Raw genomic sequence first — 27,918 nt, forward strand, 5'->3', positions numbered from 1 at the left:
ATCGAAGGTTCCCAACCTAATAAACTTAGAGTACTGACCGTGAGTCTGATTGTCTCCCCCAACTGGACAAAAGTAGGACAAAAAGACAGTTTTAGAAAAGAAACAATAAATAATAATAAAAAGTTAAAATTTAATATTAAAGGAAACTGAGTGCAGATAGATCGATTTGGCAGGTCAAATGTTATATGCCACACTAAAAAGAAAGGTTTTTAGCTTGGACTTAAACATTGCCAGAGATGAGGCTTGTCTAACATCATCAGGGAGACTATTCCAGGTTTTAGCTGCATAGAACTGAAACACTGCTTCTCCCTGTTTAGTCCTGACTCTGGGCACGAGCAGAAGGCCTGTCCCTGATGTTCTCAGAGTTCGAGATGGTTCATATGGCATCAGCATGTCAGAGATGTAAAGTGGTGCTGAGCCATGGAGAGACTTATACACAAGCAGTGCTGTTTTGAAGTCTATTCTCTGAGAGACAGGAAGACAGTGCAGAGATCTGAGAACAGGAGTAATGTGGTTGTACTTCCTGGTTCTAGTCAGGACCCGAGCAGCAGCGTTCTGAATGTACTGTAGCTGCCTTACAGCTCGTTTTGAGAGCCCCGTGAACAGGCCGTTACAGTAATCTAACCTGCTAGAGATAAATGCATGGATGAGTCTCTCCAAGACTGGTTTAGACAAGATCTCTTTGATTCTGGCAATGTTTTTGAGATGGTAAAATGCTGACGATGTTATCGATTTAATGTGGCTGTTAAAATTTAAGTCTGAGTCCATGATTACCCCTAGATTTCTGACTTGATTTTTAAATTTTAGAGAAAGAGACTCGAGGTGACTGCTGACACTTTCTCTTTGTTTCTGAGGCCCAAAGATGATTATTTCAGTCTTGTCACTGTTTATTTGGAGAGAGTTGTTTTGCATCCACAGAGTGATCTGTTCAATACAGCTGCACAGTGAGTCAACTGGTCCATATTCACCAGCTGTGAGTGAAATGTAAATCTGAGTGTCATCTGCATAGTTATGGTAGGACACATTATTGCTGCGTATTACCTGGCCTAAAGGAAACATGTAAAGATTGAACAAAAGGGGTCCCAAGATGGACCCTTGGGGGACCCTACATGTCAACACCATTTGGTCTGAGACACAGTTACCAACTTCAATGAAATATTTCCTGTCTTCAAGATAGGACTTAAATTAGGGGATGAGTACCAGAGTACCAATTTATTAACTAGCCTCCACATTCAAAAACAAAATGTGAGAAACATTTACTGCGAATGCTGTAAATTGTTAACTCAAAAACATTCCTGCTAAATGTCATTATTTAAGGCACACAAATTCTAAAGGCTCTGAGTACCTCTTTCTCTTCTCAGGTTTATTATTTAAAGAAATATCTGCTTAGGGCTTCATAATTATATTAAGTGTACAGCAGAGGGAGCCCCTGCTGCTTCTGTGTCCTCCACTGAACACAAATTTTCTTTGAGACTGGTTTGTTTGCAATGCTCTTCTTGGATGAAAGAAAAATGGTGCGGGCAGATTACCCTACACTTTATATTCTTCATCTTAATGCCCTTATAATTTGTGCACACATGTTTACACAAATCCTTTTAAGCAACTTAATTTCACTGCTATGGAAAAGATTCTTCACAATACTGATACACAATTATCATGACACGTCTGACCTTAGAAAATTATACATATTCAGTTTGGAATCTGTGGTAAATTTACAACACTACTACAACTGTGGCAAATACCATCTAAAAATATATTTACAAAACTCAAGTACAAAGTCAGTGTACAGCATGTTGAAACAAATAATGCTTTCAAGTTTAAAAATATGAAATTCTAAAAATATATATTTTGCAATTATAAAATATGAAAGAAAGAGCAGCAATATTCCAGATACAAAGTTCTTTTCTGAGCAATATCAGTAATTTCTGGCAGCTGTTTCACTGCTGCTGAAGCTGCAGACTGTTAATGAACACAGTTTGCAGCTCATTGATGTCATCACTGGCCTCTATAGGGATACTGAACCGGCCTGGTGAGCTTGAAAGAACTCCACCTGAATCGTACGTGGGCTCATAGTGGCACTGACTGAGATTTTCATAGTAGGAATCCCCACAGCCACCCACTGCACCCTGGAGACGCTCGTAGACATCCAGGCAGTGGTGCTGTGGAGAGAGCCGGCTGTAGTCCTGGGTCTGGTGTGGCCCGTAATGGAGGTGGAGGCGGTGCTCAGGGCCAGGGCTGTGACATGGACTGTAGGATGGGCTGTGGGGCATCATGCAGGTTTGCAGGCAGCTATTTCTCCGCATGGCCCGGTGTAGGTCCAGTCGGGCGATCAGTGGCTTTCCAATGCTGATGCTTTTGGTCCAGTGTACGGGATCCTCGTCCATGGCTGTGAAGGTGCCCTGAAGGCACACAGTGAAGACCAGCTCCTCCTGTTTCATGTGGAGTTAGAGGAGAAACAGTAGTAAAAAAAAAAAAAAACAAAACAAAAAAAACACACACAATAAGCTCCTTCTTCATTTTTAAAAGCCCAGAATTGTTTCTCCTTGACTGAATTCACCCAAATATGACACATGATCACAGAAAACCAGATATGCCATAATGAGTGAACACCAGCAACACGATTATGTCCATCTCACTTTCTTAATTACTAAAATATGCTAGCACCATCATTAGGTTGATATTTTTGGCTTTGTGTGAACCACAGCTAGTGGACAGACTGTCCTAATTTTTCGATAGACATGAACCTTTAACTATAAAAACTGCTATGATCCTGTAGCGTTTTTATTTGGTGCCATCATCAGCTCAAATATTGAATATTCCCCACAAATGCTAGGATGCTAATGTAAAATGACAGTCAACAATGCATATGGTAAACATCAGCATGGTAATACTGTCATTGTGAGCATGTGTGTCTATGTTAGTGCAACATCATGGTTCTGTAGATACTAAGAATCAAAGAAGAAATAAAAATGTTCCTTTCAGGCAATGCTGTTGCTCTGTTTGAATAAATTAAGCTTTTATACAGTGTTAAATGGCCAATGCATTTTCAGAAATTCAATTTGCACTTTTACCCTGAGCTTCTGCAGTGAGCTGAGTCTGGTGTAGAGACAGTGCTGTGGCAGGCTGCTGGACAGAAGGTAGATCCCTGTCTCCTCAGGAGTCTCTCTGTTCATCTCTTTAGGATCCACATCAAGATCCTGCAGTAAGGAGCAGAAGCAGGTAGCAGTATACCTATGCCCCAAAACACAAACACACTGCACACCCCCACTCTACAAAACCAAACTAAAAAGGTGAACCTCTATGAGGTTCAATAGTCCAAAACTCTAAATCATAAAAATGAATATTTAAAATCAAACCATTAAAATTAAGATGGTAGATCATCACATTTGAGAAGCTAGAACCATCAGACATTTGACATTGCATGGAAAATGACAGTTAACAATAATCAAAAGAATAAATTTTCTATCATCTCATTGTTTCAGCTCTATCAGTATGTCTGTTATTTTATTTATCATAAAGCATCATATTTGACTATCTTTTGTCAGCAAAAATCTTTATTTTAAAACTAATAAAGTAATTAAAGCTTTCAAACAATTGCACTGTAGTACAAATGGTATTAAGTTGAAATACTCAAGTAAAATACAAGTACCTCATCTTAGTACAGAACTTGAGTGAATGTATTTAGTTACACTGCACCACTGCAAGGTTTAATAAGTTATAATGACAACACACTGACCTGTGAGAAGTCAGTGACATGAGCTTGGCAGAACGACATGTCCTCAGGTTTCTTAATGATGTGAGTGTAAATGACGAGCACATTGGAGAACTCTGCAGCAAAGCCCAACTTGATCTGAGCCCCACAGTCAAAGTTGAGACACATTGTCTCAGGAAGCTCTGTTGCAAAGATTCCAAAACAAACATTACAAATACTATCTATTTGACTAATTCATTTTGCTTTATTTAAATCTGTCTATTTACTGTTTAAATATATCTTTTTTTAATATAAAACTCCACATTAGGTCTTCTTGTTTAGCATTTCTAAGTATACAAGTGTATCATGAGACACATCCATTTTGTGTCTGTTTTGTATTTGTCTGTACATCCTATTGATAGTTTTGTGAATCTTCTAACTACTGTGCTGAAATAATCACAATGAATAGTAGACGTAAACTAGTAAGTCAGTCTTCAATGTTCCCTGAGGAAATGATGATTTGCTGATAGAAGAAGAGGATGTGGTCACCAGGTGTGACTCGTGTCCAAACTGCTGCCAGTGTCACTACCAAAAAGGGCAGCCAACAATAGTGTGTATGTGAGAGAGCATAGGTTTCTTACTCAACATTAATCAGAGTCAACATTTGAATGAGCTCGCAGTACTAAGCTGCAGTAAGCAAATGGGGGCTTTGCAGTAGTCTAATAACAAATGGTAAACAAATATTTAAAAATGAAGTAGAGAGTTTGTATTTTCCACTCACCGTGTGCCTTTGCCCATTGGCGGCTATGACTGTGATCAGTGCTATCACTGGGCAGAATGGGATCAGTCAGGGATCTCCTCTCTGACAGACTACTGCGGATCTCCAGAGCTTGTTTCCCCTTTGTAGCATCAAACTGACCCATGTCTGGATACAAGCATTTATAAATCACATGTTAACAACAGCCTCTTTTAACTGCAGGTCCTCCGAAAATAACCAATATTCAATTACTTTAGTTAAAACTGGGTTCAACCTGCAGTGTGTGATGATAAATGTATCTTTACTTATATTCTGATAGTACAATTGATAATTTACCCACCCTGAGCTATCTGAGGATATCCTCTGCATATACTAAACATTGTGCGCATCTTCCAGCAACCAAAAGGTTTCTATCCAGCATTTATAAGGAAGGTACATTATCCTACAAACATGCTGATACAATTTTGCCATTAATAACACAAAGCAAGCTACATATAATTAACTACCATTAAAAAATGAGCTTACACACATTCTGCAGGAAAAACTGCAACTATAAAGCTTTCACAGTTTATAACTAAACCCTGCAAAAGGTCTTTGGATGGTTTTATTACAGTTTTTCATAGTAGTCTAATAATCTCCTCTTTCAACAATTTATTTCACAATGTGAGGTTGTATTTTAATAGCGCTTATTATTGGACAACTTGTGATTAAACAAACTCAAGACAACAATAATTAATTTGTAAAACATTTGCATAGAACACATATAACATTTCTGACCTATCATTTTCACATTTTATATAAGTACTTGTTATATGTTGTGTTTCTGTTCTCTCTCACCCTCAGCAACTCGGTCCAGCACCACTGTGATCTTCTCGTCGTCTAGTAGTCGCTTCTTCAAAAACTTGACAAACACACCATTAGTGAAGCCACTGGAGCTCAGCTCGAAGGCCTCGGCATCTTGGCACCTGGAGAGCCAAACAAAGAATCAGACAACTTGTATCTTTAAACAAAAAAAGTGTAAGAATTTAGAATGATTGCTGATGTTTCACACTTACGTAGCATATCCAAAGACAATGTTTGCTGTAACCCTCAGGACGATGTTTGGCGTGCTGTCATCATGAATATTCCTGGAAAATAAATATATCTATAAAACTTCTAAGATGCAAACAAAGGCAAACAAATACAGATGAACTTATATTCGTTTCTAGGTCACTTAACTGCAGCTAAAATGATCTGACAGCAGACAACTAATGTAAGTCAGACTGAAGTATAAACTCACTACACTCCCATATCCACTTTGATCTGCACTAATCTGTACGAAAGGTGATACACATTTAAGGTCTGACTGACTGATTTATTACCATGTAATAAACTGAATAACCCACCGACTCGAGGACTCACCTCTTCCTGCACATGTCCAGCAGAAAAACATTCAGGCCTGTCTCCTTCTCCTGCATCAGTTTAAGGATGCTCTGCACACACAGACAGTTGGCTGACCGATACGGGTTTGGTGCATCTACCGGCACCATGAAACTGTTGCCGTAGTTCTCATATCCATGACCAGCGTAGTACAGCAGACCTAAAGAGGTAAGTGTATAGTTACCTTGTAAGACCAATTCATTATTTATTTCTGTATTCCTTGCACATTTTCACACCCCACACCAGTTGTATTGCCTACACCTTCCAGGCACTGCTTTATTTTAGTATACAGACATTGTATTGCCATTTTTATATTTACTTATGCTTGTTCAGCTTTGTTGCCCTGATTTTTGTTGTATGTCCATGCTTATGCTGTGTGTGAGTACAGTGAGAGCCACCAGAAACCACTACAAACTGGTGTCATTTATTTTAAAAGCACAAACATACCAATAAACCCAATAAAGCCAATTCCAATTCTGAATGTCTTAGGGTTAGGGTTAACTAATAATAAAATCAGATTGAGTGTACCTTGTTAATTTATATATTTGTCATGTAAATCCTTTATTTTATATAGTTTTATCTGCCGTCACTAAATCATTTCTATGAAACAGTTATTGTCATGTAAACAAACCCAAGCTTATGTCACTCTAAAATCACTCAAACAATAATACACATTATGTGTTAGGATGTGTGAGTATGTGCATTATAAACCCAACATACCATAGACGCCCTTGTGCAGCAGCAACAGAAACTCATCAACAGCATTTCTCATTTCTGACTCTGTGAGGTCCAGCAGTGAAACCACCTTGAAGTTTAGCTGCCGCAGGAGGTTGGTGAGGTCGTACACATCCACCATGGGGGCTTTGAGCTGTGGGTGGTTCTTGTAAGACAGATTACCGATCAGCAGGGCCACTTTGTCAGTTGCTGCGATGGAACATGGAAAAAGAAGATATTTTTTATGTTAAACTATGGGAGAGGAAAAAACTCATACGTGAAAATATGTATCAATGAAACGTAAAAAGTAAACTATATATGTAAAATAACTCTCAAGATGGCAGCATTTACTACCCATCACACAGTAACATCAGTGTCTGATCAGTCAATCTGGAGCACGACAATGATCCCAAACATATATGGTATATGTCAAAATCATGGAATCAGACTGGGATTATTCTGAGACAACCTCAAACCACAGAGGAACTATGAGACACAATTGTCCATTAAATTTGTGTTTTTGTTTGTTTTTTGCTGTCTGCTCTATACTCACTTTTTATGACATATAAAAATCTATCTTATAAGTAAATCTGTATTTACTTTTATTCTGATACAATTAAGTATCAGTAGTAGTACTTATGTTATAGCAAAAAACACATTTCTGTGAGGAACAAAAAATAGAAAACTGAACTTTTGATTAACTCACAACTTTTTCTGTGATACAGCACTAATTCTGATTGTGATACAAATACAATACAAATCACAAAGTGCAATGACATTAACAGCTGTTACCTTTAACCTTTAGCAATATAAACCAAACTTTATGAAGGTTGTAATTTTCCCATTATTGCCACTATGTTAGATAAACTATGGTATTTTTTTTCTATGGTGTTGTTGGATTTAAAAACTTTTGTGTTATTTTGTCCACCTGTGTACCTGCTGATGTCACGTTATAAAAAAAATTAAAGTTTTAACATTTGGTGTTCATTGACAGCAGATCCTGTGGTATCAGATATAACAGTTATCCAGGTGCCATTCATAGTGCAAAGCTGCATCAGCTACATTTAATGAAATAAGTATAAAACTGTAGTGTTAGGAACATGGTGAAAATATTCAATATTAAAAAAAAAAAAACATACCATAAAGTTGTTCTGGAAGACTGTTGAGGAGAAATTCACTGGAACCTAAAACTGCAATCAAACAATAAACACACAAAAAGGTCAAATAGCAAGTTTTGTGTAAGGTAAATATGTGTTGAGACGATGAGAATGATTACACTTACCTCCTCCAATAGCGTAAACATCATCTAGGAATCAAAAATGCAAATACATTATAAAAGCTGATCAATTTTACATTGGTGTTGTCAAAACAATGAATCATAATTAAATTTAGGGATTATGATTGGAATTTCCCAGTATTTAATTCATTGTCACCAGATCCCACGTAAAAACCAACCATGGATTAGTCATCTCTCCTACTTTCCTTACGTAAACATGAATAATTACATATTTGTTAATCTAGAGAGTAGTACTGAGTACCTGTAACCGTAGCAGGATGGTGCCTATGGGACTAACTGAAAATAAATCCAGTCCTTGTGTTTACTGTAACAAAGGAATAGTTCACGTGTGTCACAGTGTGGCTCAATGTGTTTTCATGATTAATACAGTACTGAAGGTCTATCACACTGATAAACACACTAAATTCACCGTTCATACAAAGACAACATTACAAGTTTAGGTTAGTAGGATCAATTCATTGTTGGTTTTGGTATTTATGGGATTTGTTGACAATAAGACAAATATAGGACACCAGCATCCTTATTAAAATTAAATTAAAATGTATGCATATGAAGCAAGATCAAACCCTGTAATCCTTGTGCTTTCTAGTGTTGTTAATAATCTAGATTATGACCCACATGCAGTTACAGGAACAATTTTGTCTTTTGAACAAAATTTTGATTAAGTTTTGCATGCAGTTAATGATCACAGGTTATTATTCTGTTTCCATTCAATACACCATGCACCAGTCTCTACCTTCAGAGCACTCCACTGCCCCTGAAATCTGGATTGCTATCTGTGGTGCTTTCAGTCAAGAACAGAGCAAAAAAAAAATACAGAATAATGTCAATCAAGCTGGTTTTACTGGACTGTAACTGCAGAATACAAAAATGTAGTGAAGTGTGACATACCTATCACAACATCAACTTCATTGGTCCACATTCTCTCCGTGCTGCTGCTGATCTCACAGCGATACCTGCCATGGTGTTCCTGCATCACATGAGCAATCTGAAATGCAAAGTCACTTTTTAAAAAAAAATTCATTAACCAAATACCAACCAGTTGTCCATGTAAAGTCTGTTGTAAAAGTTGAATTTTTCAAACAGTAAAATTATAAATCCTTTCTATCAACCTCCCCCCACCATGAGTTTCCTCTTTGTGGCGTTGGGGATCGGGACTCCATTTCTGTGCCACTGGTATCGAGGGATCGGCCGTCCCACAGCTCCACACTCCAGCTGCAGGGTTTCCCCAATATTTAGCTCCTGGGACTGAGGCTGGATCACTAATTTTAGCCGACCCTCTAAGGAATGATAACTCTGGCCTGGTGGTGGTGACAGGACACATCATATCTGTTACATCTGGTTATTAAGAAGTACACGTCTCTTACACTGTGACTGATGCAGACACCACACAAATATTTAAACCCACAACAAATGCAGTTCAAACCCAAAGAGGAAAAAACAACAACGCATTCATCAGAAACAAGACTTAAACAACTGCAATATCTTACCATGAGACACAGCAACATTTAGGACATCAACCTGAGCCCACTGGCTGAATTCAAAAGTATCACCACAGTTGACCCTACAGATGTAAAAACCAGCATCCTTTACATGCACTGGACTTCTCACCAGGTCTGGAGAGAAACTGTTTGGCACCTGAGGTTGTGAAGATATAAATCACATGTCAAGGGAAAAGGGAAATAATAAGTGGTTTGACAGTGACAGTTCACTTTCAGTGGCTTAGCATATAAAAAGTAAAGTTACGAGCTTGTATGGTCACCAACCTTTTACTGAGGGATGAGAGGATAGACAAAAGTCATGAAAGTTCAGTCAGTTTCTAATCTGCTGAACAAAAAGTTAATGCATTTGATATACATTTTACATGGAAGTTAACTGGAACAATCATCCAGGAAAGCTGAAAGGCTCCACATTGATCTTTGTTTTTCTATAAATGTCAGGTTGATATATAAAGGATAGAGATCTGTTTCTGGGAATGCTTATCTGCTAGGGGAGTGGCTCATCAGTTTGTTGTACACCAGACTATCATGTTTGTGATCTTGGTCTAACCTTTTTTTTTTTCAGCAGTCAAAGAAGTGAAACAAAGAAGTGACCATAAAGATCATAAAGCTGCAACAGGGAGTCATGAGGCACTGCTTCTTGTCTGGGTAGTGAAGAAGATTTCAAGCCCAGACCTGCTAATGTGGCAGCTCAGCTCTGGTTTGATACCAGTAAGTTTCAGGTACCCTCATGTATACTATGATAAATGTTGTAGGGATGATACTTAACAACAGGACAACATAGTGAAAACGATATAATGCAAAATAATGAATGTAGCTGATTTATGATAACATATACCAGAAAGGGGTGTCAGAGCTCACCTCTTCTTTACTCTTGAACCACTGGTATTGTACTGGAGATTTGCCCACAGCATGGCAGCTGAGGCGCAGATTGTGGCCAGATATGACAGCGACTGACTGGGGCTGAATGAGGATCTGCAAAGCTGTACATTTAGAAAACTTTCACTGTGAATTCACACAAGTTCTTAGATTATTACAATGGTTTTATATATCATACCACTAGCAAAGCTGATAATTGATGTCACACATGAAATCCACCCAGGTTGGCTCAAAACCAGTTCTAGTTTTTCCAAAAGTGCTTAAATGTAGCTTCACTGTATGTAATCACCCTACTACAAATACAATTCTAGAAGCATGTTCATGTCACCTTGAAGTGAGTCATAAATTCCTGCTAAAGATAAAAAATACTACACAGAGAACATGGAACAACCTGCTTATCAACAACCTGGGGCAGGTTTACTGTACCTGATGGTTTCAGACATTGCAGCGCCTCTGAGTTGCCCAGAGTTTGGAGGTAGTCCATCAGGTGACCTGTGGTGCAGCCTCGCTCTCCCATCAGCCTCAGCAACATGTAGCTCGGGCTGCCCTCCACCTGCAACACCTGCAGAGAGCACGTCTCCATGTCGTCTGAGCTGGAGAATGACAGCATATCATATTTCTAATGTTAGAATATAAACCTGCCAGTCAAATACGCTTCCAAATACAATTCTGTCAGCCCAAATGCAGACAGGTCATTTCCAGAAAGATACTGAATTACACATCTGTTAGCCTATATATATAAACTGTGATTATCAACAGGAAACATCTGCATCAGCAAACAAACAGCATCTGAGTGATACTGTGATAATGTAGGCACATGCATGGTCACAGCTTTGCAACGACAGATCTGAACACAGTTTAAAATCCCAAATTATTAGATTTAATATCAAATCTCAGTACTTTTAATAATATTAGTCTAGTATGACTGTCCACAAGCTCTTTGTGTCAGTGTTAATTCTTTAATTCTCTAACACTAAAAATATTATATATCGAGGGTTATTTTTACAACAATGCTACTGTGAATGTCTGTATTATTATCTGGATCATTATTAACCTACCTGATTTTGAACCGTCTGTCAGTGCCGACGATCTCTCCAAGCTTTCGCCATCCCTTATTGCTGTTCTTGTCCAAGACCTCACAGAGCTTCTTCACAACTGGCTCCTTCAACAAGTTGATCTTCGTCGACCGGTCCAAAGAATCCGACATGGCAACCAGCGACAAAACCGTAAGAACCGACGCGTTTATGTCAGACTGAGACGCTGCTATAGCCTTTGACAATTCACTTAAAAGACCAAAAAAAAGTGTACTTCCTGGAAGAAATGGCAAACATGACACACCTACTGCACTGTCTACTGCACCCCCACGCAGCTGCGGTCTGCCTTTGCCAAAGAGTTTTTATGCGTCAAGATATGACCCTGTAACTATAATGTTCCCCAAAGCTGGATTATGAGGCTCAGGTGATTTTTTATCAAACTAACTATGCGCCATGCAGAGGAGTGATCGGACCTATGAGGAAAAACATCTACACATGTGGTTTAAACTGCAATAAGAATAAAACTGAACTGAAATAAGTCAAATAATAATTCAGCTCAGTGCACCAATGGAGCGTCATCGGGCACTTTAGGCCTACAGCACCACAACAAAGACCAAAATCGGTTTCTCAGCGGGTGTGAGTTGGGACAATCGGTCAGAAACGTGAACAGGCCGGTGATGAGCCGTGGCGTTCTGCTTAGCAGGATATTTCCATCCGACCGTCACCCAGGCTGATTCTCCAGAGCTGCTAACGGGGCTGGGCTAGCTGGCTTTTGTTCGATGGTGCCCTCGCCTCCAAAGCTACCCGAAGCTTCCACTTATTACAGGTCTGATTGTGACCAAAGGAGGCAGAGGAATAACTAAACAGGTGGTACACCCAGCAGGAGAGACACGAAGAGGCCATGCTAGCAGCTAGCTGAGCTAACTGGTAGGCTAACAAGCCAGAAGTAACAAGTTAACGCTAAGTCTGAAAATAACAAGAAGTACTGGAGCACAAATACGGTACTTGACTAGTACAGTTACTATTTGTAACGATTTATAAGTTGTTCAAAGAATTTAGTTAGTTTTCAGGTGTGTTCAACTAGAGGTAATCTGTAAACAAGCAGTACAGAAACACACAACACAACAACAGGAAGTGAAATCGCTTACTCGGGAAATAGCGTCACCAAAGAGAATTTATCATGGACTAGTTACACTGAATTGTGCCGAGAGCTCAGGTTCATGTGGTACTGGCTGTGGAAAGTGGTGTCTCTCAGGATGCGTCCTAATGGTCATGGTTTTGCTTAAACATACCACAAGAAGCCGAACAGAAATTCTTCATGTGGTTTAAGGTTGTACAGATCCTCTGACAGAGGCCTGACCCAGTGGTCTGTGTGGGAGACTTGCTGACCTTCCAACCTGTAACATCCTCCATGGTAATTTCTTCAGCTTCTAAATTTTCCCACAGCATCCATAAGACCCTGAAAGTCCGCGTTTGGGAGACATATCCTGCTTCACCTTGGACCCCCACCGTCTCCTAATAATAATAATGGTAACAGTCAAATTATTTTTTACATTTTATACACTAATCTATCTATCAATGCATTGATATTGAAAATAATTATTAACCTAGTTAAGGTTTGATCCCATCATTACTATAGGTGGTTAAAGCATGAACAAATAATTACTGGTTGTGCTTGTTGTTTTTTGTTCTTATCTCCCTTTTTTAGGTAAAACAACTTAACCACTGTTATTAATCACAGCAGTCTGCTGGTGAGGTGACTTCCTTTTTCAAGCTAGGCCTTCACTGCATGACAGTTTGTGTCACTTCGGCTGCTGTCTGCACCTGTGGAGCTGAGCTCCAGAGCAAGTTGAAACATTTGAATACCATTATCTTCGGTTATTAACATGTTGTTTAAAATGTCAGTTTATTCAAAATGCATACAAACAAACAGAAACACAGTTGTGCATCTATTGGTATCTAGACCTATAGACACAGTTTTGACTTCACATGTCTAGGTTTTCTTCCTGCTCTCTACTGCAGTAGAGGTGAATAATATTTTGCCTGTGATGCTCAAATCATTGAAGACATACATTTAAAACTTTACATACATTTCAATAACTGTGGATACTGTGTTATTCTAGATAATACACACATTTAATGAAAGATACCCCCCAAAAACTGTCCACAGCTTGTTGATTATGAAAGGTATCTGGGACACTCTGTTAGACAGTTTACAGAGAACTTTACAAAGAAGAAAAAGAAAACTAAAATAAACAAACACAACTGTAGTGATACAAGGTTTAAAATGACAAATCTTGAACAAATGTTCTGATGTGTTGATGTTCAGTGTGCATACTTTTGTTAATTTGAATACTGTGTGTATAAACATTACTACTGATTATATTATTCAGTGACAGTGGAAGAGGACCCACAGACATTGCTCCTGTCTCCTTTTGGCCCATTCCCAGTGCCACTTTTACTGTTTTATTGCATTAGTGATAAATTAGCGGTTGAGAGCTGATGCTTGTTTGTCAAATGTGTTGCCAGGCATTTCTCCACCAGGGAAACCAGTCCTGCTTGGCTGCAGATCCCTCGAGAAGGAGACGTTTGCCTATTGGTGTGACCCAAGCCTGTCACCACCACAGGAACCTTCCCTGAGGAACAAGATCCTTTTTAAGAACTCTGTTCTCCTAATTGCATCTCCACTGGAGGAACCAGGGTCTAAAAAGGGTTTCAGAGAAATTGCAAAACCATTTTTTAAAAAGTGGCAAAGGTGACCACTGTGCCTGTGCTCTTGGTATGTCAGTGGGCTGATTTGCTTAATCTTCTGTACACAGTCAAATCCCAAACACAGTATAAAACAATAATGTGTGTTAAATGTAGCAATATGCTCCCAGACATTTTTACTGCACCCATGACAGGGCACACAGGTGAAACCCAGATCTAGTAGACAAATGACTGGAAAACTACCAGCTATCTTGTTCACACACTTGTGCTCCATCAGGTGAGTACAAATCTTTGTTGCTATGCAAGCAAATCTGCAGACTTCAGACACCTCATTTGTGTGGCCCACAGTCACCCTGTCAACAGGACAAAATGCCACAATTTAAAACTTTAAGTTGATATTCAGTAACTTTTAATCTGAATTGTGTCTGAATTGAAACATTATCAAAAGCAAAATTGCATAATGATACTGTTTTTCCCGTTCCTTTTTTGCATATAGGTTGCCAAAGGATACAGCTAAAAGACAGGCATGAACAATAGCACCAAGGAGAAAGGATGCTGAGCTACATGTATGGGCAGTTGTCAGCAGATGTCAGCACTGTGACAGGACAGTAGCTCGTGGCCGTGTATTAATACTACATGGGAGCAGTCTTGTACCACAACCTACAGTACATGGCTGAATTGACAAAAGCAGAAATGCACAACATTTAATTTTTCTGTTGTGGACTTTTTCGTATTGGTTGTTAAACATGAAAGACATGTATGGAAAGTAACACAGATGAGTAAGAGCGCTGAGCCATGTGACTGCTCATTTGTCTGCGGACTAGAAGACTGTGACAGGATTGGACTGACAACATGTTAATTAGAAGGAGTGATCCTTTTATGGTTAAATTATGCAAACCATCTGTATAGATGCAGCTGGCAAAGTGTTGCGTACACAGCTGTAAGACTTATCAGAATGTGCAAATATTAAAATTGCACACCACTCCCAATACACTGTACACTGTATATGAAAATTGTATTTAAGTTGACTGTACGCTATAGCCCGCCAACAGTGTATTCGATATTTCATCTTTGTGGTAATTATGTATTTTTATTACTGTTTAAAATGATATATAACAATCTATTAAGGCAGCATTTTACAGTACAATAACAATTACTGCTTCAGTAATTACCAAGATTTATCTTAGTATTAATCTTAGCTGTGAGGTATTGCTGTAATAGAAAGCAGCAGCTAATGCAGAATCTAAATGTATATGTCTTTGGTTTTGAGGCTTCAATTGTCCCCATTTTGTTGTGTATAGTTCGTGTGGTTATGGGTGCTGTTCTTTTGTATTGAGCTTTGTGAAAAACACAGGCAATAAATCTGCAAAATCGTCAGTAAACATTAATAGTTACTGTAATACTGTAACACTAAGATAGTTACTTATTTGTAATTCCACAGATACATGTGGGGCTTTTTTATTTGTTGACAGATTTATAAAACCTTGAAGTGGTCAGTGAAGAAACCATGTGCACACACCTGGTTCACATCTGTGTATTAAGCCACTGATAGTCACCACTATTAGCACTATCAGTGCACCCAAGGTCCTCTGAGGACTCTTCATGGCCTGGTCAGTAAAGCTCTCATTTGTTTATGTACAATTTGGCAGGAACACTGGTGTCCAGACTACAGCTCCTGTTTCTAGACTGAGTATTACCTGACAGTGGTGGATTCTAAAGCCCATGGGAATGTCACTTTATGGTGATAATGCTCCCAAAGAAATAGGCTGAGATTTAGATTAAATGAATGAACCAATTAGTCCAACCAATCAGAATCAATGATCTCAATTAAACCAGTGTTAGAGCAATTTAAAATGTGTGGGATGAAAACTGGTATGCTGTTTCTTCCAATGATTTCAGTTGAGCAACATTCTTCATATTAAGAATCTTTTTGTTGTTTTTAAAGTTTCTTCTAGTTTCTGAAGCAAATGTAGAGTATGTTTTCTGTGGGTCTGACTCTGCACTGTAGTACTTACTGTAACGTAGTGACCTCCTTTTGGACTTTATTCTGTAGACCATTTACACTTTATTGACTCCTACTAGATCGGTGTATCCTGATTCAGATAATGACTGGCACAGTTTTATCATGCAGCCTTCTTGAGCTCAGTAAGGAATGGAAAAGTACTGAGTGACAGACATGAAGCAAAACTGAATACAGAATGAGGTGGAACTGGTTGGTGCCTGCTACTTAACATGTGTACAGCCTCAGATCAAATGTCACACCTTTTATTTGGTTATGCAGACAGCGTATGTGATCTCCATGCACGCACTAATAATCCATTTGGAGCAAAGTCCTGCCCCATGTCACAGGGATCTAAACTTACTACAGATCACATTCTTTGTCTGAGGACTTTCCTGATTAAGTTTAGACCAAACAATTTGCTGATTAAATGAGAAAAGAGCTATTTGTTTATATCAGTTATATTTGCACAAAGAACAATAACACTGGCCTGTGTTTTCAGTTTAACTCAAATGGCAGACAAATCAAATGCTTTTAATAAAATGACACCCATTTGCACTGTATAAACACCACCCACACATTCATTTGGCTCTACTTTACCAATAGCCTCGAGATTTTTTGTTGTTAAATTGGTTTCAGCGGTTTTGTATATTGTTTTCAACACTCTGCACATCAATCTATAGCAGCAATCTGTATTTTAGCCCTGAAGAGAAGATAGTGTCTATCTCCTCTTCTCTACATCAACAAGTATAACTCTTTTAGCCAACGACAGTTTAAATCTGGTTTCCCATCAAAATCACTTCTTCACCCGTAGCTTAGAGATGTTAAACACTTCTTGTTGTCTGACATATTTGTAGATATCTCTAATCTGGAAGATCAGAGTAAGGAAATTGTTTCAAGATTTCTGATGATGTTTTGCTGAGCGATGGAGAGGGTCAAAGTGGTGCCTTTCTTACTACTCTAGACTTCATCACATTTTCACATTCAGGATCAGACAGACTGAATCATCCCATTGGTTTCTACCATTTGTGGCACATAAAAGTCAGCTGAGGTGGGACTGTGATTCAGCTTTCATACATGAGGAGCTGTTTCATTTATCTAGTGTATCTGTGGGGAAACTAATCAATGCATCACACTTTCTTTACTGTTTTATACTGAATCCTCCATAAAACTGACAGATCAGATCCAGCATGCTTTAATGTTTTGTCTGGGTTATATACTGCCCTCTCCCCCTGATGATGTGGTTGTGGTCTCATACTGTAAATGTGTCCTATTAATGGCTATATCAGAAAGTAAATAAATTCAACTGAAACTAAGCATTGACCTCTGTGCCCCACTGAAGTGCTGCTTCACTTGCAGAAGTACCTTTTAAATTCTGCTCATTGGCTACACACAGCTTCATCCTGTGTGCTCACAGTGGCTGTGGACACTCAAAGCAAAGCACATCTGTGTAATCCCATGAAAAGACTTCAATTAAAGGTCTATGAATGCTTACACGACTGTAAGATTTAAATCCCCAGCTCTGAACACACTCAGAAATGCTGTTTTGTTTTTTTCTTAATAGCATACATTTCAATATTGTTGTGGTTTTCTATAGCTTAGGCCCACAGTCTGAATCAGTTTCGATCTGCACGCCTTTTCCTTCTGTCAACTGTCTTTCCTTCCTGTCTTACACCTGAAGACAAAGCAATACTTCCTGGAAGAAACTGATACAGAAAACACCTTGTGCTGTCTCGGTTGTGCCAAAGATTCTTTCTACAACGAGATGAACCACTGCAGGCAAATGTTTATATCGTTAAGTAAAGCAAAAACTAATTGTACGATATTTTGCAGAGAGAACAGTAGTAATGAATCGTTTATGTAAGAAGTTCCCATTCTGCTGTCTGAATAAATCCCCTTTTCCATAATAATAATGTGGCCTTGAGGTTTTTTTTTAGCAGTTATAGGTTGTGCTGATCTTAACCATTAATAAATCACTTAGAGCCTAAAATATTTGATTAATGGTAACAAACATCAGCTGTCGGTGCCAGCTGGATAGCAATATAATTCCTCAATGTCCACTAATATATACCATTGGAATATAAATCAAATAAGACATATGTGGCAGCAGAGTAACACGCACTATAAGCAAGTCATGGTTTAGATGTTGTGAAAACGAAATCATGCCAGAGTGAGACGTTTCATCCCACTGCGATCTCTGGCTGTGCTCAGGTAGGCAAGGCGTGACGACAACTAACCCCTCCCCTCATGACAGAGGTAGCTGCTTATATCGTTTCATACCTGAGGTGTCGCACGCAACAGTTGAGCTCGCTGACGGTAATGTCATGACAGAAGAAGGCTGTTTTCTCCTCTATCTTTGTGTCAGCATCAGTTAAATGTAGTGCAGTTACAAAGATCCTGAATTGGTGAGTGCACGCCAGAGCTGCGTTAACCTTTATTTGGGCTACATGTTGATGGGTCCGTCAGTGCAGGTTAGTGTACATAGAGTAGGCACAACATTAGCACATAGGCCTGCGTAGTGTAATGTAGTGGAATACAGTGTAATGATATGCATTGAGCAAGCTCACAATCTTTGAGTAACTTGTTTTTTAAATGGTTGTTTAGCCTCTAACTTGTTTTTGTGGGGGCATATTGTTATTGTATATTTTCCTGTATTTTCTCCACAATTTAAACAATCTGTAATAGAAACACCTACATGGGAAACTGGGGTTTATTTGTTAGATGACTACATAAATATTGTAAATTATTATTTATACTAATAGCTTCTATTAAAAAGAGTGTTGGTATGTGCTGTACTTGCCGATGCAATTTTTGCAGGAAATTTGGATATATTCTTTTATCGTAGTGACTCACTTCAGAATCACAATATTTACATTGACTACTACTTTCTTTATGATGTTGGGAAAATTAATGGTAATGATTTTTCTTAGGGCAGCACAGTGACTTGGTGGTTAGCAAAGTTCCAGGAAGGTTCCTTGTTTGAAACCCATCAGGGGCCTTTCTGTGTGGAGTTTACATGTTCTCCCTGTGATTGTGTGGGTTTTCTCCAGGTCCTCTGGTTTCCTCCCACAGTCCAAAAACATGTATGTCAGGTTGATTGGTGACTCTAAATTGCCCATAGGAGTGAGTGTGAGTGTGTGAGGTTGTTTGTCTCTATGTGGCCCTGTGATGGACTGGTGACCTGTCCAGGGTGTACCCCTGCCTTTCACCCAAAGAGAGCTGGGATAGGCTCCAGCACCCTAATCAGGAATAAGCCGGTATAGATGATGGATGGATGGATGGATGGATTTTTCTTAGTATTAAAAGCTTTATTGAGATACCACCTTGCTCAAGTGAGTCTGTTAAAACTTGTTGGAGCAGGTGCTGCAGAATGAAACTTAGTTTGTTGTTACTGTGGTTACTGCATATAACAATAATAAAAATAAGTGAAAAGTTATAACTACTTTGTGGCATTCCTTAAATTACTAACTGGCAGCCAGTGAAGGAAGCATTCCCACAGCTCCTCAGGTGACTGAGTGCATCAAGTGTTTAATTGTGTTGAAATGAAAAAAACTATTTTGGAGGTGGAACCCAGGAGTATAAGTCTGCAGAGCATTGGCTCTGAACTAGTCAGCCTCCAGTAAATGTATGAAAAGTCATGTAATAAACAAAGCAATTGAGCAAACAAACAGCATAGGACTTGGAGGCAAATAAAAAGGCTATAGCCAGGGATGTTGTTATTTTGACTTGCATTTCCAACATGTATGCTGGTGTTTCAGAAACCTGTGCACAGTCTGTGTATATGTGTTTATCTGAGTGAGTAGATTTCAATGTAATGAATCACTCATCAATAAGGAAGTAGTACATAAAAATGATCCATTTGGGGTAATGTCAAAGAGCAGTCAGATGAGCTAAACCTGTAGAAGGATCTATTTCTAGCAATCACCATTTATGACTGAATATCATTACTAAACTTTTAAAATTAGATTTAATCCAATACCACAGAACATAGCATAGTTGGCAGACTACAGCTGTTGAGGTATTCAGTTTCTTTTTGAAAGCAGCCGCTCCAGTACAGTTCTTTACCTTTGACCTGTCTTTGTTAAATTATAACCCATGCATATTGTTTGACATTGCAGTTCCCTTCTCTGATGTAAAAGATGTACTGTATGTTATGGTCAGTAACTTCCATGTAAAATCTCTACCTTTTCAACAGTACATCATGTTTCGGTGGCATGTGAGGACTACAAATGGCCTCTGTGTCAGTTAAAACACGTACAAACAATTATTGGTTTGCTTGTTTATTCCTTCATATGCTCTTGTTTTAGGTAAAAACAAGACACAGTTAAGGCATGGGCTTACATCTCCTCATTGACTGATGATGTCATTTCGTTGTTATGGAGCGTAACATGACAGTCGGTGCCAGGATGAGGCGAGATCTTAGCTTGGCACTGCTCACACTGTTGGCAGCTGTGAAGAGTAACAGTAAGTTTAAAGGCCTTGTCTAATAGCAACATGATGTTAAAGGTGTTTTACTCACAATGCTAAAGAAACTAAACTAAACAAATCAAAATACTTGCAGAAACTTTTTTTTTATTTGTCTTGTTTTTTTTAATATCTATATGTTTACAGCATTGAAAAAAATTCACTTAATTTTTTTTTCAATTCTCTTTCTCTTCTCTCCCAGATAACTCAAATGAAACTTAATTGCAAACATATAAAATTGAAAACATGTATATGAATACCCTAAATACTACCATAATAAAAACAAAGCTTACAGGTGTTATATGTTGTCCATTTTCTATTGTCAATTCAGCTATAGCAGCGCTGAAATGTAAATTGAGGGTATATATGATCAGCAAAATGTGACAACTTACTCCATGGGTGTTTTTTTTTTTTGTAGGCAATTCAGCAAAGACTTCAAAGAGCCCACTAAATCAAATCTTACACAGAAAGAGTGCGGCACAAAACCGACCATCAAACAGTGAAATGTCATTTGTACACTTTGGTTTTTGTAGGAATTGAAAATATGACACAAACTTTGGTTTTATGAATCAGCTTCATAAACCTACAGAGACAAGAGGAATAAAAGGGAGTGCAGGGAAGTAGAGAAGTTCCTTGTGAGTCATAAACATACATAGATACAGTATCACCCACATGGCTGGTACATCCTTTCTCAGCAAGTGGACAGATGGATAACTCCAAACTGAAAACTGAAATCCTGAAAACTATGGAAATTAGATTGGAAAATTTTCAAGCATATGTTTTCACTGCTGTTAGCACAATTTAATTTAACTTCACTGGCCTGTGGTGGTGGAAGGAATATAGAGACACACATTGTAAAACCTGAGCAACCAAAAGTATCTGCATGGCTGGTTACTGCAGAAGGTTAAGAGGGATTTTCTTACGTAATTTGAGTGAACAAGCCCTTTAAAATTTAAACATCTTTGTTGTACTATGCCAAGGTTCTCTTTTTTTAATTGTATTAGTGCTAAATTGGGAAGTGGGTGCTGATGCTTGTTTGTCACATGTGTTGCCAGGCATGTCTCTACCAGGGAAACCAGTCCTGCTCGGCTGCAGGTCCCCTGAGAAGGAGACGTTTACCTGTTGGTGGGACCCAGGCTCTGACGGAGGACTGCCAACCACGCATCGTTTTTACTATGAGAGAGAACGGTCAGTCCAATCAATAAGCTTTCTTTAATAATCATTTTGAGGAGGTTTAGCGCAGTTTACCTTCATTCAACACGTCATAGGAGAGATACAAGGAAAATTCAGATCAAAGCACTCTTGAGAGCAAAAAAGTAAGACTTGTTGAGTTATGGGTGTAGTGTAGTGCAGAAGGCAAGTGAATGGAAAACTACCGTCTCCCTTGTTCACAGACTCGTGCTCAGTCAGCTGAGCACAAATCTTTGTTGCTGTGCAGGTAAACCTGCCGACTTCAAACACTTCACTTCCCTGACCCTCACTTGTCCTGGCCTGAAGGCAAAATGCCAGTGCTGGTTGTTTATGTAGCACCATGGTCCTGGAGAAACATTGTCTCATTTCACTGTGTATTGCAACAGCTATGTATGGTTGAAATGACAATAAAAACCTCTTGACTTGACTTAAGACTTTTCAAGGATGGCAGCGTTGCATAGTTGGTGCATTTCTTTGGTCCAGACTAAAATATATCAACAGTTACTGTAGAAATTAAAACAGCTTTTCACACACACAGTCCTGGTCCCCAGAGGATGAAACCTAATGATGCTGGTGATTACCTGACTTGATCAGTAATGCTGACATTTAGTTTGTTCAGAGATCCTTCATCCCCACTGCCATCAGGCTCTACAACACCTTAGCCAATGGCAGATGAGTAACATGAACTGGACTATCGCCAACTGCTTTTATTATACAGTACTTTTTACTTTCACTACAAGATTACCTGAATTTAACACCTTATCTCATCTTAGCATTATAACACAAGCATACTAGCAGGGTTATGTTAGCATTTAGCTGTACATATGTAGAGCTTCACAGATCCAGATGTGACTCTTAGCCTTAATACATGAAAAGTCAGGTTTAACATTTTTAATGTTGAAATTAAAGGATTCAAGGTTTCAGTGTAGTTAGGTTTACAACTTTGGGTTATAACTGTATCATAAAATAAGCCTTAGTTTTTTAGAAGATGAGATTTGAAACTATGTTGCAGTGGCTAGTGAAGAAAGCACACAGACATATCTAATTCATCTTTGATTATTAGTATAAAACCAGCATCAGCAGAACTCTGCCCCTGTTTATTGAGTGCTGACATGTATTCACTACCCACAGCAGTTTTAAGTGGTAGCTTTGTTGTATACGTATGTCAGCAAAATGCCCCGAGGAGTGTTCACCCACATCCTGGCCAGTAAAGGTTGTGTTTGTCTATATACAGTTTGGAGGGAACACACGAGTGTCCTGACTACCGCTCCAGAGGGAGGAACTCCTGTTTCTTTAACAAGAGCCACACTTCCATCTGGGTTGAGTACTACCTGATAGTGGTGGCCACTAATGCCCTTGGTAACACCACCTCAGACCCTCTTACCGTAGACGTGATGGAAATCGGTAAGTCGTTAGTCCCAAAGAAAAAAGATGTAATTAATGTATTTACGTCTCTAACATTGACAGAGAACATGCTGTCTGTGCTGTCGGTGCTACTTCTGTACAAGGACTATAAAAATTTGTGACCTCCTTTGGACTTTATCCTTTAAGCTGTTGTTGTTTGACTGAACACTGAACCACAATGGATATAATAAGGATTTTCAGGGACTGTTTAACTTCCACTCAAAATTTTAAAACTCTCTAGAAATTATTTACAATTATGAAGAATACCCTAATTTCGCTTAACTCAACAGTGCATTTGTCATGCTATGATTGATACACTTCAATTACTATCTATTACCCAATCTGTGTAATCCATTAGAGCAACACAATAGAAAACTATCAGCTCTGATTTAGTGGTCGATTTATTGGAGCTTAGTAAGGAATGGAAAAGTACTGACTGACAGACATGAAGCAAAACTGAAAACAGAACGAGGCGGAACTGGTTTGTGCCTGCTGTTTAACTCGGATCGAATTACATGTTTTATTTGGTTATGCAGACAGCGTATGTGATCTCCATTCACATACTAACAATACATTTGGAGCAAAGTCCTGCCCCATGTAAAAAAAAAAGAAAAAAAAGTAGTTTAATTGTATTAGATTTTGTCACAGGGATCTAAACTTACTATAGATCGTTTTCAATTTCTATTAGTGAAATGAGACATTTCATACGTTTTGTGGTCTCTTGTAATTCTCTAGATTCTTGGGTGTTTTAGTACTAACTTCATAAGCCCACATGAGTAAGGTACCAATATGCAGGTTACTGCATTTGGCTGCTGCAAATCCCCTCAGGGATTATGGTTTTAGCCATAATTGTGGCATGGCTCTGTGGCTGGGAATGCTTGTCTGATGGTCAGTGCTCCACTTTGACCCCCACCAAAATATTTTAGCAACAGAAAGACAGATATTTATGGTCACTAAATATGAATCCTAACGACTTTGGTGACCCTATGATCTTTGCTCTAGCTGCACCAACAGGTCAGTTTTTACATATCTGCTGGAATATCTCAAATATTAAACGGTTTGATATGAAATATGGTACAAACATTCATGCCCCCATCAGGACTTGTCAGTTAGTGCCATCATGTCATAACTATGTCCAATGCTTAGGTTTTTCTGCAAATGTAACTAATGGCATTCCCATCAGCCACAAATGGAAATGGCTTTTAGCACTAGATAGCAAATGTTGTCATGCTTAACACACTAAACTAACATGCTAAACATGGAAAACACTGTACCTCAAAAACTGTGCCTATGTACGGCCTCACAGAGGCTCTGGTGTGGCTCTAGACTCTTAAGTCTTGTTCTTTGTTTGACAGTGAAGCCTAACCCTCCTGAAAATGTTACACTGCTGGTGGAGGACAAAGAGGACAGTCTATGTCTCGATGTAAGATGGGAGCCTCCCTATAACATAGACACCAAGTCCGGCTGGGTGACCATTAAATATGAATTAAGAGTAAAACAAGAAAATAGCGACGAGTGGAGGGTAAGTGTCAAATGTTCAAAACTGAATTCCTGAAGAATGATCTTTTTCACATAAACTGAGTGGGGTCAAATATTATTTCCTTCCCAAAACAAATAGTTAACTGAAAAACTGCTGTATGTAGTGCTGGTTTTGTGCAGAACAGAACAGCATGTGCAGTTTGAGATCTGCATGTAACCAGCTTTGCACCAACACTAAACACAACACTAAATTTCAAGTCATGTTTTATAGCTAAACCAGGTATCTGGTTTAAAGTTTATCACAATTGAAAAATTCCTGCAACAGTCTTGCTAAATCTGTTATTAGCAAATATGCAATACATTATGAGGCTCGAGTTTCCAAAATGTGAATATTTGCTAGTTTTCTTACTCTTCCATGATAATAAACTGCATATCCTAGAATAAGGCCTTGGCTGTTTGTCATTTTGTCAAACATATTGTCCTATTAAAATTGTGAGTTGTATTGTTAAAGGCACCCTAAAACACATCATAAAGGGGGAAATGTGGTTGAAATTAGCGAATTTGACATGATCTTATTCTTACAAAACAAAAACAAAAAAAACAAAATTCAAATAAGGGGTTGTCTGGAAACAAACTGTAAATGGAATTACAGTATGTCCATTATTAAATGACACTGGTGTTTACTCAGCAAAGGCACTTCTGACCTTGAACCATCCAGGAGGTCCCTGCCTGAGGCTGCATCTACTAAAATAAAATACAAGTTCACAAGTTTAGGCCCTGGCCAAATTTTTATGTGAAGGTAATCAGTAATATATTAACATAGGTTATAAATTTAACTGGCAGCAAGTGATTTCAGACTATTATGGGGTGATGAAGCCAGTTTTTAAAATTGAGAGATTTTAACTGGAGCCCAGAAAGAAATCAAGCTTTGATATGAATTGCAACAGGGACAAATTGAAACCTTCAGCCCCATCAACCCTGTGGCCCTCTTCAGGATAAGCTGTATGTATAATGGATGGAAAAATTTTTTCAAGTCATATAAACATTAACACATAGTCAAGTTGTTATGTAGTTAACCAGTAGAGGGCAATAAGGGGCTGCCTCCTGTCCTGTAAACACGTCCACCAGTTCACTTCAATATTAACAAATGCAACATGAATGTATTCACTTCAGCCTTGGGGTATAATGCTGGCCCTTTTCTGACACTTATTTGACTAAACAATCATTAAGTAAAATAACTTAACTTTTGTTAATGAAAGTAACTGATGGTTAAAGCCTTTTAGTTTTTCTATGATAAAATAATACAGGGTTGTGTACATGCTCATTACATAGAAATAAAGAAGCATAGATTATCTTTACACCAGTTCAGGAAAAATGACTATTGTATTTGCAACTTCTGATAGATCCAAACGTGATCTTAGCATGGGTATAAATGGAACATTGGATGATTTGGGTTTTGCTCTCTTTTCCTAGGAATACACATCAGGTAGACAAACCCAATTCACCATGTACAGTATTAATCCTGGGGTGCTGTATGTGGTTCAGGTGCGTTGTAGACTAGACCACGGGTTCTGGAGTGAGTGGAGCAACTCTACTAGTGTGAAAATCCCAAACTGTAAGTCTCAGAAGCCCTTTCCTCCATGTTTGGCTTTGCAACAACATGACAATTGTTGTAAATACTAATGAGATAAAAAATCCTTTTGTGTTCAGCTCTCCAGAATGAAAACATGTTTTGGATATTGGTTTCCATCCTCTCTGCAATTTTATTTATGACTACAATGAGCATCTTGGTGATGAAGAGGAAATTGTATGTATCTCCCACTAAGAAAAACAAGCATCACTTTATATAAAAGTCAAGATGAAAAAGGATGATCTGACTCAGTTCTGTTTTGTCACTCAGTGTGCAGCAGTGCCTTCTGCCCCCTGTTCCTGGTCCAAAGATAAAAGGAGTTGATGAGAAACTTCTCAAGGTAACACTGCATCTGCATTGTATTTGCAGCATATCCATAAACTTATTTTGGCACTGAAACAATGTAATGAATTAAGCCTAACCTTTTTAGAGTGGGCGATCTGAAGATGTGGTCAATGCCCTGATCTTCAACCAGAACTTTCCTCCTACGGTGGCCTGTAAGGACCTGATCGAGGAGTATTTAGTTGTGTCTGACAATGACGATGGACTTCTGACAGACCCCTTCAATTCTCGAAAAAGGAAGAAAAGCTCAATTTTTTTTCTTGGCTACCACTTAGACTTGGAAATCCAATGCAAAACAAATGCAGAGGAGAGCAGTGAAGAAACAGACAACTTTGAGAAAAGCAATAACTCTCTTTCAAAGGAGAATCTATCTAACATGGAACTATGCCAGCTGCTAACTGGGAAACTACAGTGTTCAAGTATAAATGCTGTAAACAAAGGAACAATGGATCAGAGTCTGCCAGATCACAGCAGTACAGCTGAGAAAACTGTCCAACCTCTCGCAAACAGCAGTTATGTAGATATTCAGATACATGAGAGCAATGAGGATGTGAATGTGGTGGACTACAGCACAGTGCAAGAGGTGATTGGTCACAATATTGTCATTGTTGTTTCAAAAAATGTCCCAGGTTATATGGACGTTCAGAGACAACAGGAGGATATACCAGAGGACTACAGCAGGGTGACAGAGGTAAACAGTGACAATATGGTCATCCTGCAGAAAGAAAATATCCAAGTTGATTCTTCCTGTAGGGAGAAAGGTGACCACTACACAGACTGCACCAATCCGAAACCAATAAGGCCTTATTTGGCTACACCGACTACCATGTGCACAGAAGTAATTGGTAGCGGATATGTAGATACTGTCCCTGCACCACCATCAATGTTTCATATGCAGTGTCCCAGCACAAAAGACGAATGTCTCTAGGATTTGTTGTTTAGAGGTAAAGCCTGGAGTCATTTTAGAATTTAGTTACTGTCAGATGGATTACCATGACATGGCATTTCTAATCTGCACAGGATGAATCCTACTGACTTTGATAATATCCTGAGGTTTCCTCTCACGCTACCATGAGGTTGACATCTGTGGGTCAAACTGGAGTTATCTACTTCCTACAGATATTCAGGAGTCTCTTGAGGATAAATTCTGGTGACATTGATGGTCCTTTTCTCTCTACTGCAGCCACTAGAGTAAAGCTTCTTCCTTTTCACTGAAACTACTTGAAATCTGCCCAAATGACAGGCTCACAGTTTGTCTTGACATTCATGGTTCCCAGGCAATAAAGCTTAATTACTTTGATGATGTCTTTTTTACCTCATGTGCTACCAGCATGTGGATATTTCTGGTTTTAGATGGAGTCTCTCAAGTAATAAGGAATGGATTATGACATTTGGTGCCAACATTCATGT

At 38.7% G+C, this 27,918-nt stretch overlaps 2 protein-coding genes across 4 annotated transcripts; one reads left to right on the top strand and one right to left on the bottom strand.

Moving 5' to 3' along the window:
• Window positions 1–1,185: 1,185 nt before the first annotated feature.
• Window positions 1,186–11,604, bottom strand: malt1 (MALT paracaspase 1). 2 transcript variants are annotated; one of them, XM_026320859.1, is made up of 17 exons: window positions 11,315–11,604; window positions 10,683–10,849; window positions 10,239–10,360; window positions 9,369–9,516; window positions 9,001–9,179; window positions 8,770–8,866; window positions 8,615–8,662; window positions 7,864–7,887; window positions 7,721–7,771; window positions 6,588–6,791; window positions 5,850–6,027; window positions 5,504–5,575; window positions 5,286–5,413; window positions 4,473–4,616; window positions 3,737–3,894; window positions 3,072–3,197; window positions 1,186–2,429 (listed from the first exon to the last, which is right to left on the bottom strand). In XM_026320859.1, exons 1-17 carry the CDS (start codon window positions 11,461–11,463, stop codon window positions 1,938–1,940), a joined length of 2,487 nt encoding a protein of 828 aa, XP_026176644.1. In that variant the 5' UTR covers window positions 11,464–11,604; the 3' UTR covers window positions 1,186–1,937. The 2 variants fall into 2 exon arrangements, with proteins under 2 accessions (XP_026176644.1, XP_026176645.1); XM_026320860.2 differs by lacking the exon at window positions 8,615–8,662 and having other exon boundaries at window positions 11,315–11,588.
• Window positions 11,605–18,276: 6,672 nt separating this feature from the next.
• On the top strand, window positions 18,277–27,808 carry prlrb (prolactin receptor b). 2 transcript variants are annotated; one of them, XM_026322579.1, is made up of 10 exons: window positions 18,299–18,403; window positions 20,117–20,154; window positions 20,306–20,462; window positions 21,518–21,650; window positions 22,888–23,057; window positions 24,413–24,579; window positions 26,010–26,151; window positions 26,247–26,343; window positions 26,437–26,506; window positions 26,597–27,808. In XM_026322579.1, exons 3-10 carry the CDS (start codon window positions 20,375–20,377, stop codon window positions 27,434–27,436), a joined length of 1,707 nt encoding a protein of 568 aa, XP_026178364.1. In that variant the 5' UTR covers window positions 18,299–18,403; window positions 20,117–20,154; window positions 20,306–20,374; the 3' UTR covers window positions 27,437–27,808. The 2 variants fall into 2 exon arrangements, with proteins under 2 accessions (XP_026178363.1, XP_026178364.1); XM_026322578.1 differs by lacking the exon at window positions 20,117–20,154 and having other exon boundaries at window positions 18,277–18,403.
• The last annotated feature ends 110 nt before the right edge of the window (window positions 27,809–27,918 follow it).

The sequence above is a fragment of the Mastacembelus armatus genome, chromosome 9, assembly GCF_900324485.2.
Source record: "Mastacembelus armatus chromosome 9, fMasArm1.2, whole genome shotgun sequence".
NCBI classification, from domain to species: domain Eukaryota; kingdom Metazoa; phylum Chordata; class Actinopteri; order Synbranchiformes; family Mastacembelidae; genus Mastacembelus; species Mastacembelus armatus.